Raw genomic sequence first — 22,287 nt, forward strand, 5'->3', positions numbered from 1 at the left:
GAACAGAATAATTACAAACTACAGTTTTAAAAATGTGCACAAAGAAATTTCACAACACTGTTATAGTATTAGTAGGGGGACGTTTTTCCCTTTTATCTTTCAAATTGTCAGTAACTTTATTATTTTAATACTGAGAAGTACACAACTAATAAAAGAAAAAATGAGCTTAGTTACTCCTTTCACGTTAATCCTTTGTGTTTACAAAGTGCATCCAGAAACATTTCGGCAAGAGAAATAAGGGGAAGAAGTCATGATAAAGTGATTTATACAAAGATCTTTATTTTGTTTTTAGATGTATATAGCAGTATACATTTAAGTAAGGAGGCTGCTCAAGTCCAGTAGGGGAAAGGTTACAAAACATACATAAAAAATATTTATATCAAAAGCATGAGGATCCTTACATCCTTTCTTAAAGAACAAACACATTCATACAAATGGAAGGATTGTGGTAAAGAATTTTAAAGTTCAAGAGCCTGTCACAGTAATGAGGTATCAATAATGGGCAAGAGGAGTCTTGCAAGCTTCTCTCCTATCCGTTGCTCACTGAAGTCTCATTCGTTTTTCAGGGGGGCCTTTGGTGCTCACTATCTGTTGGACGTTCTTTGTGGTCTCCTTCTCCTCAGATTTTACCGTTTCTGGTATAGGTTCTGCCTCTTTTTTTGTCTGATCCACTAGACATCAAAAGCAGGTATTTTTGGAAGGGAGAGGAAAGTGAAGGGATGAGATCAATTTAGACAACAATGTGAACGGTTCAGGCTCAAGTTCATTTAGAACTGCCTATCTCAAGTTCTAAATTTAGCTGTTCCATCAGGCAAATATATAAGAACCTATTTACAAACCTAAAAACCTGATAACCCAGGAAAATTTGTGATTGTAGACAGAAACACATGACATTTAAATAAGACAATATGCATAAACAAGATATATAGTCTTTCCCAGGCTGAACAGATATTTCAATACCTGTTTTCAATGATGAAATAGAACACCTTTTTTCATACTGAGATTTGAACTAAAAACAAACTCAAATCATCTCGGCCTCTCCACACCTGCTCAATACTTACTCTTCCACTTGAATTAATCTTCTAAATACTAATACCACTATCACAGAAGCACCATCTTTTGGTAGTTCAGCAGATCTCAAAAATTAGGACTAATGAATTACCATGAAGGTCTAGAAGGACAAAAGGACCACAGCTCATCTTACATGCTACAGTTGTTACTGAGTTAAACAGACTGGTTTTATTTCAAGTTTAATAAGAATATCGGGAACCATACCTGGGACAGGCTTTTCTCCAGACTTTTGCTATAATTTTAAAAAAAGGAGGGGAGAGGAAAAAATAGGGCAGATTAGCAAAGTTTTCTTCTTCTTGACTTCATAATTCTTATTAAAATTATACATTCATTTAAAGTATATTAAAAATGACTCCATAAAGAGAAACTACTATTCCCATACCATAAAGAGTCAATTTATCATTTTCTACTTATTTCTTTGTTCCAGAAAAGACACAAAACTATAACTAGAACAAAAAGAGTCAAACATAAACAATCCTCCCTTGGACATCTATCTACATAGCCCTGTGCCTCTGCACCCAGGCTGTAATGCTTTACAAAAAGTAAGTAAAATCCAATGGGAGAGAATAATGGAGTCTTTCAAAATTCCAGAGGCTTATTTGTTTAGGAGATAATGAACTTGAAGAAAGCAGAATGAAATACAGAAGAACACTCCAACTTTTAAAGTTGGCAGGTATGGGAAGCAAAGAGGAAAAAAAAAAGTATTTTTCTATGAACATAAGGCTTCTGATGAAAGTACTATTAAAAATCAAAGTATAGGAAAGAAATGATGAGGGGATCATGAGTCAGGAAAAAGATCAGATCCTCCCATTCTGTAGAGCAGTTCTTTTATCCGATTACTGTCATCTCCTTTTTCCTATTAACTAACTTAAATGCTTTAAAACACTGTCCTCCTCCTCCATCCTCAAGGATCACAACTTACTCTTCACTTGCAGCCAATGACTCTATATCCCGTTTTTTTAAATAAGAATGTCAACACCCCAAGTTCCCTCCCATCTAACTCCTTCAAACTTATTATTCCTTTACCCATACACACATACATAAATACACACACACAGTAGCTTTATAGACTTCTCCAACATCCCAAAAGAAAAATGTTTTATTTTTAAGGTTAATGTTTCCAGGTATTTTCTGAATTTCTTTCTGAATTTACATGCCCTCCCTAAGCTTTCTCATCAATTCCTAGGACTAAAGACTACAAAATCTCCTGATATCATATGTTCCAGATTCATGCTATCAACTGTGTACCAGCCCATTCCAACTGCAAGTTCTGGGATTACACTTTTTTTTTAAATATATATATATATTTTATGGAAGATCGATTTGCCAACATATAGCATAACATCCAGTGCTCATCCTGTCAAGTGCTCCTCTCAGTGCCTGTCACCCCGTCACCCCATCGCCCCCACCCGCCTCCCCTTCCACTACCCCTTGTTCATTTCCCAGAGTTAGCTGTCTCTTATTGGGAACATTACACTTAATAAGAACAAAATTCAGCTCCATATTATCCACTATATAGAAAAGACTAACATAGAAAGCGCAAGGCTGCTATCCTTAGGCCAGCTTGCAAGGCTGGCTCTTGCTAATGACTAGGAACTTGGATTTCAGAAGGTTCCCATCATTCCCTGATAGTGGTGGCTCACTGTGTTTAGACTGTACAACACTGTTAATGCTGAATATTTACCTCCCTTCCAGGAATGTGAATTTTGGTATGAGCTAGATAGAGTACCTACGTGATGAACCCTCTTCCCTCTACCAAAAAAAACATGAGCACCAAGTCTCTCCTGGATTTCCTTGGGCAAAAATACCACACACATATTGCCTCATTTTCACTGTTAAAAGAAGAATGCACTTTGTGTAATCCCTAATGGGAAACTGAGGATATAAGCCTGCACATGGCTCCTCCAGACTCTACTTGTCTTTTTCCTTAAATCTGGCTGTATATCCTTACTATGTCACTGTAATAAATCCAGTGAGTCCTTTAAGCAAATCTCCAAACATGAAGGTGCTCATGGTAACCTCCAACACACCTACCTTATCACATATCCTATGAACATATTAGGATTTAAGCATGTCTAAAGTAATCTGAAGGAACAAAGAATTTTTCTTACTTTATAACAGGAGAGAAATACCTGGCATAACACTGAGGAAGTGAGAAATTGAGAGGGAGTTTTATTATCTGCTACTGAATCATGTGAACTATACTGGACACTGGACTTTATCTGAACATTTGAATAATGTCGTTATGTACCTAATACACTCTCTCATCTTTTCTAGTGAATACTGTCAGACAAACTAATAGGATATGATTTCAGATAGAAAAGCAGAATGGGGGCACCTTTCTGACAAAATTTAATTAGTAACCTTGTGATAAACCTAGCTAAACACTACGGTATTCTAGCAGTTTCTGAAAATAGCACTGAAAAGACATTCACTGTAAAAGGACCTGAACTCCCATCACATCAGTATCAGTGTAACTTTCAGTAGTAATGAGAATTAAAATATGGAAAAAGGAATTCCAAGGAAGCAGGCAAGACTTTTCTAATATTCTTTTAAGCACTCCTCATAGGGGTAACCCAGAAGCTCAACTGTCAAATACAATAGATAAGTAAGAAGAAGTCCTGAGCTACAAATAGTTCTGGGAGATACAATGGGTAAATAGAGTTTGTAGGAGACTTCAAGTAAACCAAGAATCTATTTTCTTCTCTAGATCTGAGAAATGTTTTGGGTAGGAGCAAAGGGATTAACAATTCTAGAGAGAGCTATCTTTCTCCTAGTTCTGTTATATAGAGTTAGACATTCTCTTTGGGAGTTGGCTTTGGCCCTTGGACGGTTAAAAGAAGGTGGGGGCTCTAGAAAATGACAGTTGACGTAGGACTCCGGCTAAAACTTTAAAAGAAAAATGGGGGCACCTGGGTGAATCGGTGGGCTGAGCATCTAACTCCTGGCTTTGGCTCAGGTAGTGATCTCATGGGTTGTGAGATCAAGCCCTGTGTCAGCCTCCACATTCAGTGGGGAGTCTCCTTGAGATTCTCACCCTCTCCCTCAACCCTCTACCCCACGTCCATGTACATGAATGCATGCTCTTTTTCGCTCTCTAAAATAAATAAATAAATCTTGAAAGATAAATGAAAGATAAAACATAAAAACCTCACTAAAATGATATGCAGTCTACAACCTGCTTCAAAATAATTGGAAGTAGAGAAAGAAGACACAAAACAAGACTGGCCACGTTTGACAATTGTTGGAGCCAGGTAACAGGCATATGGGGGTTTCGTTCTTAATTATTCTTTCATATATTATTTTAAATTTCTATAAAGCAAAAAATGTTTTGCTTTGTTTAAGATTCAAGAGAGTCTTTGAGTTTTCTACACGGTCCAGCCTAGCTCATCAGGATATGAAAGCATATGGGATTTAAGGTCAGAAAAAAAAGAGGCCATTTGGCTGGAAATACCTAAGAACCCAGGCACAGCAATAAGCTACTAAATGCTATGGAGACTGACTGATGAAAATAGAACCCTTAACAGTTAATATTTAAAGCACAACCTGTTTCTTTTCCTATATTCTAAATTTTAGTTATCAATCAAAACCAAGTCTAAATCTAAGCTTGATCCAAATCGGCAAAGTCGTCAAACTTTCACCCTTTGCAGACATGATACTCTCTATGTAGAAAACCCAAAAGACTCCACTCCAAAATTGCTAGAACTCCTCAAGCAATTCAGCAAAGTCGCAGGACATGAAATCAATGCACAGAAGTCAGCTGCATTTCTATACACTAACAATGAGGCAGAAGAAAGAGAAATCAAGGAATCGATACCATTTACAACTGCACCAAAAACTGTAAGATACCTGGGAATAAACCTAACAAAAGAGGTAAAGGATCTAAAATTTCTATGCCACCCAGAGCAATCTACACATTCAGTGCAATTCCTACCAAATACCATCAACATTTTTCATAGAGCTGGAACAAACAATCCTAAAATTTGTGTGGAAACAGAAAAGACCCCAAATAGCCAAAGCAGTGTCAGAAAAAAAAAACAAAATTGGAGGCATCACAATTCCGAACTGCAAGTTGTATTACAAAGTTGCATCATCAAGACAGAATGGTAGTACTGGCACAGAAACAGAAACATAGATCAGTGGAACAAAATAGAGAACCCAAAAATGGACCCTCAATTCTATGGTCAACTAATCTGTGGCAAAGCAGGAAAGAATATCTAATGGATAAAGGACAGTTTCTTTAACAAATGGTGGGAAAGTTGGACAGCCACATGCAGAAGAATGAAATTGGACCACTTTCTCACAAGATACACAAAAATAAATTCAAAATGGATGGAAGACCTAATATGAGACAGGAATCCATCAAAATCCTAGAGGAGACGGGGATCCCTGGGTGGCTCAGCGGTTTAGCACCTGCCTTTGGCCCAGGGCGCGATCCTGGAGTCCTGGGATCGAGTCCCGCATCGGGCTCCCAGCATGGAGCCTGCTTCTCCCTCTGCCTGTGTCTCTGCCTCTCTCTGTCTATCATGAATAAATAAATTTTTTAAAAAAAGAAAAATCTTAAAAAAAAAAGAAAAAAGAGCTTCTTTCTTAAAAAAAAAAAAAAAATCATAGAGGAGAACACAGGCAGCAACCTCTCTGACCTAGGCCACAGCAACTTCTTGCTACACAGGTCTCCAAAGGCAAAAGAAACAAAAGTAAAAATGAACTATTAGAACTTTATCAAGATATAAAGCTTTTGCACAGCAAAGGAAATAGTCAACCAAACTAAAACAACCTCCTGAATGGGAGAAGATATTTGCAAATGTCTAATCAGATCAAAGGCTAGCATCCAAAATCTATAAAGAACTTATCAATCTCAATACCCCCAAAAAAATCCAGTCAAGAAATGGGCAGAAGACACGAACAGACATTTCTCTAAAGAAGACACACAGGGACACCTGGGTGACTCAGTGGTTGAGCATCTGCTTTTGGCTCATGGCATGATCCTGGAGTCCTGGGATCAAGTCCTGCTTCTACCTCTGCCTGTGTATCTGCCTCTCTCTCTGTATCTCTCATGAATAAATAAATAAAATCTTAAAAAAAAAAAAGACATGCAAATAGCCAACAGACAAATAAAACTTATTTTAGAAAAGTTAAAAATAGAGCTACCCTACCACCCAGTAATTTCACTGCTAAGTATTTATCCAAAGGATATAAAAATAGTGATTCAAAGGGACACATGCACCCCAATGTTTATAGAAGCAATGTCCACAACAGCCAAAATACAGAAAGAGCCCAGATGTCCACTGACTGATGATTAATAGATTAAGAAAATGTAGTGTGTGTGTATACAGAGTATGTATATGTGTGTGTATACAGAGTACATATATATGTATACACACACACATACTATGGAACATTATTCAACCATCAAAAAGAATGAAATCTTGCCATTTACAATGATATGGATGGAACTAGAGCATATTATGCTAAGCAAAATAAGTCAGCTACAGAAAGACAAATACCAGATGATTTCATTCACATGTGGAATTTAAGAAATAAAACAGATGGATATAGGAGAAAGGAAGGAAAAATAAGATGAAAACAGGGAAACAAATCATAACAGACTCTTAACTACAGAAAACAAACTGAGGTGTGCTGGAGGGGAAGTGCTGAGGTGTGCTGGAGGGGAAGTGAAGGGTGATGGGATAATTGGGTGATGGTCATTAAGGAGAGCACTTGATGTAATGAGCACTGGGTGTATCTATTTTTTTTTAAAGGTTTTTAAAGGTTTTATTCATTTGAGAGAAAGAGTGTGAGAGCAAGAGCAGGAGGAGAGGGACAGAGAATGTAAACAGACTCTGCACTGAGTGCAAAGCCTAAGACAAGGCTCCATCACCTCATGACCACGAGATTAGGATCTGAGCCAAAACCAAGAGTCAGATGCTTAATTGACTCAGGCACTCCTAGAGCACTTAAGTCACTCAGGCACCCTTAGAGAGCATGTATTTTAAAATGAATATACAAAAATTGCTACTGCTTTGGTTTGTCTGTAGTGATGATAGTTCAAATACTTCAAATTACTTAATGCAGCTAGAAACCTGTTATATTTGTCCAAGTGGTTATGGATTTAAAATAGCAAATATTTAAGTACTAGGCTACAGAATTAACCACAAATTCTTTTGTTTAGCATACAAAATCTTCAATCTAACCCTAACCATCTTTCATGTCTTGTATTTTTTCATTACTCTTCCCTACCACAATCACATAGAGTAAAATTTCAGAGTATTTTCTTGTTTCTACCTCACCCTCCACTCAGGTATATTGAGGTATAACTGATATATAGAAACAGCACTTATTTAATGTGTACAATTTGATGAGTACATACACATATACCTGTGATATCATCATCACAATCAAGGTAATAAACACATCCATTACTTCCAAAAGATTCTTTATATTCCTATGATTTTAGGTTTTATTGTGCGCTAAGAACATGTCACAAAAAATCCACTTTCTTACAGAGTTTTTAAGTGTTTAACGCCATCTATAGGCACTATGTTGTACAGCAGATCGCTAGAACTTCTTACTCATCTTGTATAACTGAAACGTTATATCCATTTAACAATTCCCTATGTCCCCCCCTTCCTCCATCCTCTGGCAACCACCACATTTTCTGCATCTGTTTGACTACTAAAGTTTGACTATTTTATATACCTCATATAAGTGGAATCATATGATACTCATCATTCTGCAACTGACTTATTTCAATTAACAGCATCTTCCAGGTCCTTCCATGATGTTACAAATGGTACAATTTCCTTCTTTTTAAAGGCTGAATAATATTCCACTATGTGTATACACCACAGTTTCTTTATTCATTTATCTGTGGTGGGACATCTGGGTTGTTTCCACATCTTGGCTATTGTGAATACTGCTGCAATAAATGTAAAAATGCTTGTATCTCAAATTTCAAGCTATACTACAAAGCTGTGGTAATCAAAGCAGTATGATTTTGGCATAAAAACAGACACATACATCAGTGGAACATAACAGTTCAAAGATCAACCACACATATACGGTCAATTAATTTACAACAAAGGGCCAAGAATATACAATGGAGAAAATGGGGAAAAGATGGTCTCTTCAATTAATGGTGTTGGGAAGACTGGCAACCATGTGCAAAAGAATAAAACTAGACCACTATCTTACACCATACATAAAGATTAACTCAAAATGGATTAAAAACATGAACATGGGACCTGAAACCATAAAACCCTAGAAGAAAACAGGCTATTAGTTCCTTGACATCAGTCTTGGAGATAATTTTTTGGGTTTGATACCAAAAGCAAACCTATCAAAATCAAAAATAAACAAGTGGGACTACATCGAACTAAAAAGCTTCTGCACAGCAAAGAAAACCATCAACAAAATGAAAAGGCAACCTACAGAATGGAAGAAAATATTTACAAATATCTGATAAGGAGTTAATATCCAAAATATATAAAGAACTCCTACAACTCAATGCAGAACAACAAAACAAAAACCCCAAACAACCCAATTAAAAAATGAGCAGAGGAAATGAATAAATGTTTTTCCAAAGAAGACCTACATTACATTAAACAAGTACATTAAAAGGTGCTCAAGATTCTAATCATCAGGGAAATGCAAATCAAAACCACAATGAGATATCCCTTCACAAGTATTAGAATGACTATCATCAAAAAGACAAGAGATTATAAGTATTGGTGAGGATGTCAAGAGGGAACCCTGACACACTGCTGGTAGCAATGTAAACTGGTATAGCCAGTATGGCAAACAGTACAGAGGTTCCCACAAAAATTAAAAATAGAAATACATGATCCAGCAAGTCCACTTACAAGTATCCAAAGGAAATGAAAACAAGATATTGGAGATAACTGCATTCCCATGTTTACTGCAGCATTATTCACAACAATAAGATAAAGAAACAACCTACCATCTATTAAAAGATGAATGGATAAAGAAAATGTGGTATGAAATTGAATATTATTCAGCTATTAGAAAGCAGGAAATGCTGCCATTTGCAATAAAGATGAAACTTGAGGGCTATGTGAAATATACCAGAAAGAGAACATGAAATACTCTATGTATCACTTATATGTGGAATCTAAAAAGGCCACATTCATAAAGAGAGTAAAGTGATGGCTATCAGTGGCTTGAGTGGAGGTTGGCAGGAGAAATGGGAAAATGTTGGTCAAAAGGTGCAAACTTCCACTGATAACATAAATAAGTTCTGGGGATCCAATTACAGCATGGTGGTTATAGTTAATAACATATTATATACTCAAAAGTTGCTAAAAGAGTGAATCATAAATGATCTTGACACAAAAAAGAAATGGTAATTATGTGACGTGATGTGATGGAGGCTACCTAATACTATGGGGTCAGCTGACATTTTGCAATATATGTGTATCAAATCAACACACTGTATCTTAAATGTACATAATGCTATATACTAGTTATATCTCAATAAAGATGAAAACAAAAACTTTATTACTAAGTATTTTTTGATGATACTGTAAATGGAATTTACCACAAAAACTGTATTACTAAGTATTTTTTGATGATACTGTAAATGGAATTTACCAACTTTAATATCTTTCTCAGGTAACTTTCTCAGATAATTTGTTGTCAGTATACAGAAAGGCAACCCATTTTTGAGTGACTCTGCATCTTGCAACTTTACTGAATTTGCTGATTAGTTCTAAAAGCTTTTTAGTGGAATCTTTAAGGTTTGGTATGTAAAAAATCATATCAGGGGTCATGTAAAGAGACACTTTTACTTTTTTTCCTATTTGAATGCCTTGTATTTCTTTTTCTTGCCTAATTTCTCTAGTAGAACTTCCAGTACTATATTGACTAGAACTGTGCAAAGTGGATACTGTTGTCCTCTTTCTGATTTTAGAGGAAAAACTGTTTTTCATCACTGAGTATGTTAGCTGTGGGTTTATCACACATATGGCCTTTATTATGTTGAGGCACATTCCTTTCTTATTGAGTATGTTGAATGTTTTTATCATAAGAGTGTTGAATTTTGTCACATGCTCATTCTGCATCTATGGAGATGATCGTGTGATTTTTAACCTTTGTTCTGATAACGCAGTATACCATCAAGATTGATTTCAGTTATGTTGCACTATCCTTGCATTTCAGGGATAAATCCCACTTGATCATGGTGCATGATTCTCTTAATGTGCTGGTAAATTTGGTTTGCTAGTATTTCATCAAGGATTTTTGGATCTGTATTCATCATAGATACTAAATATAGTAGCTTTCTTTTCTTGTAGTGTCTTTGTCTTTGGTATCAGATTAATGCCCTCACACAATGAATCTGGCAATGTTCCCTTCCTCTTCAATTTTTGAAAAAGAGTTTGAGAAGGATTGGTGTTAATTCTCATGTTTTTAAATGTTGGTAGAATTTACCTACGAAGTCATCTGGTCCTAGACCTTTCTTCATGGAGAGGATTGTGATTACTAATTTAATCTCCCTACTCATTTTTGGTCTGTTCAGATTTTGTTTCTTCATGATTCAGTCTGGGTTAAGTTGTACATTTCTAGGAATTTCTTAAGGTTTTCCATTTTTTTGACACATAATTAGATATGTCTCTTGTGATTCTTTTGTTTCCATCTCCTCTTTCATTTCTAATTTGATTTGAGTTTCCTCTCTTTGTTAATCTAGTTAAAAATGTGTCAATTTTAGGCAGCCCCGGTGGCTCAGTGGTTTAGCGCCACTTTCAGCCCAGGGCATGATCCTGGAGACCCGGGATCGAGTCCCATGTCGAGCTCCTTGCATGCTTCTCCCTCTGCCTGTGTCTCTGCCGCTGTCTCTCATTAATAAATAAATAAAATCTAAAAAAAAAAAAGTGTCAATTTTATCTTTACAAAACACCAACAGTTTCATTTTTTTCTAGAGTTTTTCTAGTCTATTTCATTTGTTTTTCAACTTATCTTTTTCATTTCCTTCCTTTTGCTAACTTATATGTGAAAATTAAACAACACACTCCTAAACGACCAATGGGTCAAAGAAGAAATCAAAAAGGAAATCAGAAATTATCTGGAAAGAAATAAAAATGAAAACAAAATATACCGAAACTTACGGGATGCAACAAAAGCAGTACTAAGAGTAAAATTTATAGTAATAAATGCCCACATTAAAGAGAAAGAAAATTCTCAAATAAGTAATCTTAAATTTACAGATCAAGGAACTAGAAAAAGAACAACAAACTAAGGATTTCTGGTTTCTGAAAAATCTACCCATTATTATTATTAGTATGTCGACTAATTAATATGAATACTAATATCTCCATTAATACTCTTTCATATTTCTGGTTTTGTGTGCTGTTCCCATTTTCTAGATGAGCACTATCCAAAAGAAATATGTGAGCCACAAATGCAAGATGGTAGTTACATTTTTTTACTCTGCACCCTGCCCCCCAAGTCTTTGAACCCAGTATGCATTTTACACTATTATCACAGCTCAACTTAGACTGGCTGTGTTTCAAATGTTCTATAGTCACATGTGCTGAATGGATACTGTACTGTATAGGTCAAGATGTTCTTCCCTCAGCCTCCCTCATATAAACTACGTACTCGCTGAATGGTCAACCACAACTAACCTCCCACACTATCATGGTTACTCATATCCCTACACACACTATAATTTATTTACTTATTCAACAGACACTATTTTATCTTCAAATGCAATTCATGAGAGTTCTCTAAATTGACTTCCCTGTCACACATTCCATTCTGACCTCCATTCCCTTCACCACATCACCACTCCAACAGCACATAACTCACACAGTGGAGTCAGGAAAAGGAGAAGGTGAGGCCTGTTCTAAAGTCATCCCAAAGTGTGAAAAATCTCATTTAATCTAAAACCAACCTGAAAATCTTAGTCCCCTCCCCCCACAAGAATAATAGTATACATGATCTTGTGCGTACAGCCCTGTATATATGAACTGAGACTAACTAGGAGAATAACGTACACATATTCCATCTCATACTTACTTCACTTCAGAAGCTCATTGAGTAGAATGGCAGGTGGCTTTGCTATTACTATTACGCTAAATAACATACTAGAATTCATATAACTTAATCACCAAAAAATGGAAGTCTGTTTTTTACTCCTCCATTTATTATGCCAAACCCTTCACCTCAAATGTTCTGTTCTTTTTGTTACAGAAGTTTTTGTTTTTTAAGTTTACTTATAATCTCTACACCCAGTGTGAGGCTCAAACTCACAACACTGAGAACAAGAGTCCCATGCTCTACTGACAGAGCCAGCTAAGCACCACTTGTTAAAAAAATTTTAACTAGTCTATCATTTAAGGACTTAGATATCTACTACATCAGGCTGAAAGGCAGCATACAGAATAAAAACAGCATGAGTTTCATATTCTAGTTTTGTTTTGTTTTTTTCATATTCTAGTTTAGTTACCATCTGTGACACTTTTAGCAACTTTGGAATGAGAATGCAGTCTTTATGAAGATTTAACGAGAAAATAACCTTAAAGAGCATAAAACTGTTAATTCCATTTCCTTTGCCCACTTCTTCCATTAAGTCTTTGAAAACCTTTCCTTTGATTCAGAGACCCTTTTCTCTCCCCCAGAGACCATTTTTAACTAATGAAGAAAATAACTATTTTTAGGCCACATCTGAAACAGTTCTCAACTAAAAATAAATATTCCAGGAAAAAGTGTCAAATCAAAGTTAACCACATGCATTTTCATTACCTGCACAAATTTGGGTGGAAATTTCTGTCTAAGGTCTAGGAGTAAAGCATCCACACGTTGTCTCTGAAAAATAGAGCTTGGTTCTTCTTTCCTTTTGGCTTTAGGTTTGACTTTATCTATTAAAATATGAAGTCCAAATCAAAACACTGCCTAGTTTGGTGTCTTACATTTTACAAATCTTTATCTGCCATGAATATACTCAAATGTCATTATTTTTAATGGCTGCTATTCCAAAGATTATCCCTCCAAATAAATTAAACACAACATACAGAAACAAGTGTTCTTAACTCTTCGCTCTTAAATGAAGTTAACATTTTAACATTTAAAAAACTGATTAAGTTTTTTAAGGATACTTCAGTTTTAATATGTAAGCATAGATAGACATTAAAATTTTCAAGGCTAAAGTTTTCCATAATTACCTAAATCCTATGTCAAATGATGTTACCCCTGTACCTACTATTAAGAATAAATATATTTGGAAGATCATTCATCTCACAGGTCTGAATTCCATTTAAAGGCTATTTTTCCCTCAGTAATTTATTCTGAGTTGTTATTTCTCAAAGAAGGAAATTCAGAATATGGGTATACTGCCACAGACACATTTCCAGAGTACAGAATACTTTTATTGTAAAATATGGTGCAGAACCAATAGCAGACTAGCAGCTATGGAAACTAGAGGTCCTGGCATCACAACAGGTAATAACATGGAAAGATCAGAAAATAAACTGGTCATCTGGAGATAAGGCTATAAAAGCATCTCCCCTACTTTGAAATACTAGGGAGATTGAGGTTCCAGATTTTAAAAGACTCAACAGTTAGGTAAGCAGGATACATTAATCACTAATATCCTATGTTCCAAATATTTTAAAACCTTGAATCAACTTACCAAAGATTACCAGTTACCTACACATTAAAATTTCTGTTCCTATGGGAAAACTAGTGTTACCACATCTAGTTACAGGAACTGTAGCTATGACAGTGTCACCATCCTATGAAGTTTTCTTATCTAAAACACACCTAGAGGGATCCCTGGGTGGCGCAGCGGTTTGGCGCCTGCCTTTGGCCCAGGGCGCGATCCTGGAGACCCGGGATCGAATCCCACATCGGGCTCCCGGTGCATGGAGCCTGCTTCTCCCTCTGCCTGTGTCTCTGGCCTCTCTCTCTCTCTCTCTCTCTCTCTCTGTAACTATCATAAATGAATAAAAATTTAAAAAAAATAAAAAATAAAAAATAAAACACACCTAGAGGGGCACTGGGTAGCTCAGTGGTTGAGCGTCTGCCTTTGGCTCAGATTGTGATCCCAGGGTCCTGGGATCAAGTTCCATATCAGGCTCCCCACAAGGAGCCTGCTTCTCCCTCTGCCTCTGCCTCTGTCTTTCCCCGTGTGTTTCTCATGAAGAAATAAATAAAGTCTTTAAAGAAATAAAATCAAATAAAATATATAAATAAATAAAACACACCTAGAAATCAATAGCTGTTTTCCTAAAGAAAACAGCTTCAGTCTCAGAATTACCAAAAAGGGTTCTTAGAAGGTCTAGGTGTTCTACCCACCTTGCTCTTCATGATCTTTGAAGTGCCACCAATACCCTTTGGAAGGATGATATCGACAGTATGACATAGCTTCATCAAAAGCTGATTGAATGCCATGTACTGCAGTAAGCTTTTAAAAAGAACACAAATTCTGAATTTCTCATTAGATCAACTAAAATCTCCAAAGTAAATACCCACGAAATACTACATATGCGAGGGCAGCAATTTTCCAGTTTTGTTTTTCTTTTTCCCCCCAGAACTTGAATCACTACACAGCTGGGGCTATAATACGTACTTTCAACATGGACTTGGCCCATAGTGTTCAAGACATTTTAATAATCAACACTTCATGCCAACATATACAAGGGAGAGAAGCTTCTGTTGAATTCTTGGAAACAAAGTAGCTCGATTATAAGTTTTCTTTAGTGTTTCAAGAATGTGAAGACACTTACCACCCTAGAGTTTATAACTGACCCCAAGTCTGGTGCTTGATAGATCACTCCAGCAATGATATAGTAATCAGCCAGTGGGATAACTGAAGCAGTGAAAATAAAAATATTCATGAATATAGCTATGCCACAAATAAAAATATTTTCATAAAAAGAACAACTAAAATTTGGTATTTTCCCATATTAAGGCGAGGTTTGGCAATTCCTATTTTTGTAAATAAATTTATATTGGAAAACAGCCATAATCATTCATTTATATTATCTAAGACTGTTATGACACTAGTTGAATAGCTATTACAGACACTCTGAAGCCCACAAAGCCTAAAATATTTATTCTCTGGACCATCACAGAAACAGTTTGCCAACTAGAGCAATGCTTCTCAAATTTTAATGTATATCTGAATCACCCGAGTATCTTGTTAAAGTCAGATTCTTACTCAGTAGGGATAGTGCATTTCTAACAAGTTCCCAGATCATCCAATGTTGTTATTAGTCAGTTACAGCTTGGGGAATAAGACCTCAGAGTGAGAGATTTAGCACCTAGGATGAAGATATCAGATGCACTAAACCTGCCTCTGTGCCCCGTTCCTGGGTCCTAAGGAATAAACCAGCTGCTAGTAAAGCTGGTACCACCTTGTATCACTTCCCATGACCTGAACCCTCTCATCATGGAAATCTTGTTCCTGGCCTTGCCTTTGTTCTAAGGTTATTTTTTCCCTCTGGGCAAGGATTCTAGATCCTTTGTGTTTGAAATTAAATGTGGATTCTTAACTATGGAAGCACAGCTTCTCTATCAAGTCATTCCCTGGAATCAGTACCAGGCTGAAGGTTTTTCTTAAATGTCTTAATGAGGTTATCTAATGAGGAAATGCAGTTGGTCATTTCTGGAATAGTAACTAGCTCTTTGATTCAAAGTCAAATCTGAATTCTATACTCTTCAGTGTGATTTCTAAACCAAGTTTATGTTTGATAACATAAGTCAGGTAAGAATTTTGGCTGAATATGTCAATGAGGATTTTCAATGGATCCTCTATGAATTTGGTACAACTGCATCTACCATGCATTTTTTAATAGAATTAGACATAGTAGACTGAGATAAGAAGTTACTTGGGATGTTCGAGGTTCCCAACAGATATTCTCACAGAAGAGATGGCTTCAATGTAGTGAGTTACTTTGTTAGTGCTTGGAGAGTTGTCCCTAGACTCTAGTGTACAAGCACAGAACTAGTGGAACTTGGCTTCTGAAACATTTCCTAAGTGGTAAATTTATGCCTGCTCTACTAGTGTGCCTCAACAATTTGTACAAACGATATTGTAGTAGAAACTTCATTTCCTTCTGAGAGTCTGGAATTTTGGTAGGCAGAGGACTTTCAGCTTCTCTCCCCATGTGTAGAAGGGCTGGTTGAAGGTTCCTTATCTTTATTCCCTAATTACTATTTCCCAAGAGCAGAGGGGTAGACAATTGGATTAGGCACACCAATTCTCATTAGACCATATCTTCTCAGTGGGTTGGGGTCAGTGCTCATATAGTACATTTGTCATCTCCTCTTCCATCTGATGATAACTGAGAGAGAACAAGCATAAAGATGAAAGCCATCATACTGAGGATAGCAGGGTGCACAGATAGAAAGCACCTTAATTGTGATTCTGAATTAACCAATCCTGGAACTGCTTTTCCTTTGGACTTTTTGTTATACAAGATAATAAATTCCTTAACTTGTTATAAAAAAAAAAAAAAGATTAGCTCTCATAAAAATTCTGGACTCCGAGGATCAAAAGGATTTCCCTAAACAGATAGGTTACACACCTAATATGTGTGTGGGGGCTGCTGGAAGAAGAATGCACTTGGTGTGTCCCCTTGCAAAAAGGAAAGCAAAGGAAGCTTACACATGGATTCCTACAGTCCCACTTGATGTAGCTTTTTCCCTTACTGATTCATCAGTGGATCTTTACTGTGCTATCATAACAAATCTCAGGTATAACTAACAGACCCATATGCTGAATCTGCGGAGTCCTCTTAGCAAAGCACTGAACGTGTATGTGGTCTTAGGGATCCCCAAAACAGAACCCAATCCAAAAAAGTAAGAACATGTAGCTCAGAAGGTTAAATAAATCATGGTATTTTAAGAAGAAAATTATGCCTCAAGTTTACACATTTTTACCTTGGGTAGGGGACTGCCGTTGTTGTTTCCGAATGATAAAAAGAATGGGCTCCTGAGCGTGTAAAAGGATGTATTCCACTCCAACCATTTGACTGAAAACAGAACAGACATCCAGAGATCTATGAATGCCCTACAAACAATTGTGTAGAACATTCAGATTATTATATAAAAGTACGCAACACTGTAAACCAGATTAAAACTATGTTTGATATTAAGAACTAGCTGTCCAATAAAACTGGCTATTTTCCCAGGTAGGTGGAATATAGATAAAGTAAGATTTGATTTTTAAACAACAAAATTTCTCTACAAAAATTCACAATAAACTTAAATCTGAGTATTCACTCATGAAAGTACGTTGAAGAGTGTACCTTTCAAAAAAGACAACCAAAATACTGCAATGTTTCCTGAGACATATAAATATATGTAAAATCTAAAAATACATAGTACATGAAGACTATACATGCTTTGACCATGTATTTCAACTATACATACTCAACTATAAAACATCAAAAACCTTACCCTTGCCTCCGACAAATTTTTTGACCTGATGTATTATTTAAAAGCCAGTTGTCCTAATAATCATAAATATTTGCCTCCTAAGAAAAGCTATTTAAAATACCTCAGAAATTTATCAAGAACCCCTCCCTGATATTAGGTGACAAATGAAAAACTATTGTACAATTGCTTCAGAAACTTTTGTGATAGCAATAAATTCTTTATTATTTAGCATCTGAAGTCTGAAGACTCTTACTTTGCAATCGTCAAGCTAAAACTTTGTCATACAAAGAAAAATCTACTATAAGTCAGACTATGGTTTAAGACATTAAATTTGATGTAAGAGACAATAAGGGAGTGCCTGGGTGGTTTAGTGGGTTGAGGGTCTGCCTTCGGTTCAGGTAGTGATCTCAGTGTCCTGGGATTGAGCCTCACACCAGATACCTACTCCACAGGGAGCATGCTTCTCCCTCTCCCTCTGCCTGCCGCTCCCCCTGCTTGTGTGCACTCTCTAATGAATGACTAAACTCTTTGGGGAAAAAAAAGAGAGAGACAGTAAGTATGGTCATCTGGTAGAGACCAGTTGCATTGCTAAGATCACTAACTGGATCCGCATCTAAACCTCATAGGTATATTTTAACTGGACAGTAATATATGAAATTATCAGAAAAGCCTTCCCAGGTTATCAGTGCCTGTGATTAACTTCGTTGAATGTCAAATTTGTACAAACCTCCCCAAAACTCCATTTCTTCCAAAACTTCTGCTCTGTACTTCACTATCCATAGCTTGAAAGAACCATTCATTTCAAAACCTCTAATTGGCAAAGATGCTTGCTACCTTCTTACAATAACTTACTTTAAGTGTTCTAATGTCAGCCTCTGCATTTTGACCACCTCATTATTACACGTCCTGTCATAAAAAGGATTACTTCTTTCTGAAAAGTAATCCAGGACACTTCCACTGTTCAAAATGGGGATCCAGGAACTGTCAACCCAAGAGATTCCCAGCAGATTATCTATAGGAAAGAAACAAAATGATAAAGGATGAGAAAAAAGAAAGCCAATCCAACATTATTTATGCATCTAATGCAGGAGGCACTATGAATATAAAAATGACATAGATCTTAACCTACATATTCTCACAGAAGACCTAAGTGTGCAAGAAAGCAATGACAAGATGACACGACAAGTGTTATAACAAAGGCATGAATAAATGTGTTATCAGAGCATAATTGAGGGAGAACACCTTACCTGAAGGAATAGGAATGATTTTTCACAGGGTAAGGAGGAGGCAGGTTTTGGCACTACATACTAAAAAATAAATAGAAGCTCATCATGTACCAAAAGGGGGCAAAGTCATTCCAAGCAGAGAGAATGCACATACAAAGGTAGAGAAATACAGATGTATATGGTTAGAGAATAGCTTGATTAGGTGAAGTGAGAGGACTTGAAACCTAGAAAGATCTCAAAAAAAAAAAAAAAAGAAAAAAGAAAAAAGAAAAAAGAAAAAAGAAAATCCTGAGTTTTCATATGTTCAAAAATTTTCAAACATGTATCCCAAAGGAAACACAGTCAGAGCCACCAGTTTGAGACCTCCCAATTAGGGACAGAAATCAGTTAGGAAGCTTATATAGAGGAGATAATGGTGTAAAAGTTATAAAGCAAATGAGAAGTAGAATGCCCTTAATTACATCCATACAATTTCATACTTCAGAATAGAATTAACTCAATTTTTCAAAATGCAAAAAGAAAAAAAAGACATGGTAAATGGAACTAGAGAGCTTTAATTAAAGAGCTTTTATTGGCTACTGACTGCAATGTTTCATATCACTGACAGTACTAAATCCCACTAGTACAGTTTATGCCTTTTTTTAAAAAAGTAGAGAACCCTTTCACTCTCAAAAAGGTGTAAGTTTAGCAGAAAATTTAGTCATGCTAGGTTGAACTCATTTCAAATGTCAATACATCTACGAAGCCTTTCTCTACTTTGAAAGACAAAAATAATGGCTTCTTTCTCTAGTTCTCAATTTTTATGCTTTTATTAATACTCATCATATTATAACCCAGAAATACAAACGTGTTCCGACTTTTTAGAAATAATAAGAATTAAAATAGAAACAAGTACAGGTTAAGAGTCTTGATACAAGTTTAATAAGCTTTGTGGGAGCCACCACAACAGTAAAAAAATAAAGATATTCACAGGCGCTCTCTCAGTCTCATAAATTTTTCTCACTCTCGTTAACAGGTCACTTCCACGATACCTCCTCCCAACCTGGAGGAACCTGGACTGTTTGAAACTAAGTTCTCACGCTTCAAGCTATATTTTAAATACCCTTTCGTTCACTCTTTGGAATCACAGAGCACAATTCCTAGGCTGGTTTGTTGTTGTTTTTACGAATGCACTGAAAAAGATGCGTGTGCACGTATGGCCGGATACGGAAATCGAGTAGCAATTTACGGGTTGTGCCTCTCTGTATTTTTTTTTTTTTTTTTTTTTTTACGATTGTATTATTTATTCATGACACACACAGAGAGGCAGAGACAGAGGCAGAGGGAGAAGCAGGCCCCATGCAGGGAGCCCAATGCGGGACTCGATCCTCGGTCTCCAGGATAACACCCTGGGCTGAAGGCGGCGCCAAACCGCTGAGCCACCCTGGCTGCCCACTCTGTATTTTTTTTTCCTTTTCTTTTCTTTTTTTTTTACTGATTAAACAAATAACTGGGCACCTTTCCAATTCAGCTGCGAAAAAGGACCGATCCCTGCCCTCAATAGTGGGTGTTCGATGGAAGGTATTACAGACTCAAAAATAAAACTTACAGAAGAAAATCTTAGGGATTCCTGCCCAAGGACGCGGGGGGCGCAGGGTCAGGAGTAAGGCGGCCCCCACGCCCAGTCCCCGGAGATGAACCAATCACGTCATCACGCCCCACTCTCGGCCCAAAGGCCGTCCCTCCACCCAGGCAGAACCACCCCGTATCGTCGTAGAGATATGTGTCTGCCACAGTACTGCAGGCCTGGCGGCTCGGGACCCAGAGCTTCTTCCAACTCCTCGGTTTTGAAGCTTGTAAGAGACCCCTGAGGAGCCGGGGAAAACGAGTTTTCGCCAGATTGGAGCCTTGGGTCGTCTGCAGAAACCACTCATGCGCGCTTGGGAGTCACCACAAAGGAACCTGGATCCTGCCCCCGAGAGCTATAAACCCCCAGCCCAGGCCCCCAGCCAATCAGGAAACAACGGGTAACCGCGCAGGTTACCTCGGATATCCACCGCCGCCATAATTCCAAAAGCGCTCACGGCTCCTCCTTCCGGCGCCCCGTGAACGTAACACGGACGACGGAAGCGTCGCGCTGCGGACCGCAAGGACTGGCGGGAACGTAAGGAGGGGCGGAGACTGCGCCGCCTGGAGAGAGGCCTGAGAAGGAGAAGGGGGCGGGGCTGGGAGAGGGCGGGGCCGGCCGGGGGCGGGGCTGGGAGCGGGAGGGGCGGGCCCGGGGAGGAGGGGCGGGGCTAGGAAAGGGGGCGGGGCTGGGAATGGGAGGGGCGGAGCCGGGAGGGGAGGCGGGGTTGGGGCGGGGCGGGGCGGGGCGGGGCGGGGCTGGAAGGTGAACTGGAAGCGCAGAGGTGAGGGGCGGGGCGAGGAGGAGGGAGAGGAGCCGGGTTGTGGAGGTTGGGGAACCTGCAGGGAGTAAGCATTGTAGGTAAAAAAAAATAATAATAAAATAAATAATTGGAGACTTTAAGGAAAAAGGAATTGAGCGGAGTCCTGCCCCACTCCCACCAATGAGAGATTTTGTGATTTTTAAAAAACAAACATTCTGATGATGCAGAGTTGCAGGGGAGCATCTTCAATTTTATTTTTTTAAATAAAGATTTTATTTATTTATTCTTGAGAAAGAGAGAGAGAGAGGCAGAGACACAGGCAGAGGGAGAAGCAGGCTCCATGCAGGGAACCCGACGTGGGACTGGATCCCGGGTCTCCAGGATCAATCCCTGGGCTGAAGGCGGCGCTAAACCGCTGAGCCACCCGGGCTGCCCGCATCTTCAATTTTAAAAGTTCCCCCGGGTGTATCCAAAGGGCTGTTAGATTTAGGAGCTACTCTGTTCTGTTTTTCGTCCTGCCTCAAATATGGGATGCTACAGAACTAAGCAGAAACAATTTGAGAGTCATTAGCTTTTAAGGGACTAAACCTATTAAAAGTCTAAACCCATGAAAGAAAGTATTTGATGCCTCTAAGACAAAAAATTCACAAGACAGGAAATATTTTTGAAGGAAGATTTTTAACAAGATTATAAGAAAAGGAATACCTCTAGGTCTCTGATTAAGGATTTAATGTCCAGGTAATTTGGGGTAGGAAGCAGCCCTGTGAAGGGAATAGTTGTGTGGTATAAGGAAGCCGTAGAAAGCCTCAGAAAAATTCTCAAAGCAAAATGATGAGGTTATCAACAAGCAAGACACTGACTTAAGAAAAGAACCTCCAAATCTGAAGGAGCTCTATGTACAGGGATGAGGCGTGAGTGCCTACACCTCCAAAACTTAGATACTATGAGGGCTCCCCCAGAATTTAACCACAACTGAGGAGCAAAGGGAGAGGACCATGAATTTACTGTGACTGTTTCACCTTATATCATGGAAATTCAAAATTTTAAAATCTGAGTGGAATAAAAATAGACCATGTTGCTTTGTCACATTTCAACTTTTGAACTAGGATGTTATACCTGAGGTGGTATGTGTCCCAATAGAAGTATGCACATGCACAGAGCAGAGTTTTAAAAAGACACATTTTTCCAGGAGGAAACTTTCAGGAGGGGCGGGAGGGGGGGTG

The 22,287-nt window shown here is 37.8% G+C and overlaps 1 protein-coding gene and 1 long non-coding RNA gene across 5 annotated transcripts in view; one reads left to right on the top strand and one right to left on the bottom strand.

Annotated features, from left to right (window-relative positions):
* Positions 1-259: 259 nt before the first annotated feature.
* On the bottom strand, positions 260-20,835 carry MED6 (mediator complex subunit 6). Its single transcript, XM_072839121.1, has 8 exons — positions 20,719-20,835; positions 18,322-18,481; positions 16,972-17,063; positions 14,814-14,896; positions 14,383-14,491; positions 12,832-12,947; positions 1,276-1,303; positions 260-671 (listed from the first exon to the last, which is right to left on the bottom strand). The coding sequence occupies exons 1-8, from the start codon at positions 20,738-20,740 to the stop codon at positions 541-543; spliced, it is 741 nt and encodes a 246-aa protein (XP_072695222.1). The 5' UTR covers positions 20,741-20,835; the 3' UTR covers positions 260-540.
* Positions 19,405-22,287, top strand: part of LOC140640190 (uncharacterized) — a 33,517-nt gene continuing 30,634 nt past the window's right edge. For all 4 annotated transcript variants that reach the window (XR_012036861.1, XR_012036863.1, XR_012036862.1 and 1 more), the window contains exon 1: positions 19,405-20,838. This is a non-coding gene — a long non-coding RNA (uncharacterized lncRNA). The remainder of the gene's footprint in view (positions 20,839-22,287) is intronic.

Source organism: Canis lupus, chromosome 9 (assembly GCF_048164855.1).
Source record: "Canis lupus baileyi chromosome 9, mCanLup2.hap1, whole genome shotgun sequence".
Classification (NCBI taxonomy): Eukaryota; Metazoa; Chordata; class Mammalia; order Carnivora; family Canidae; genus Canis; species Canis lupus.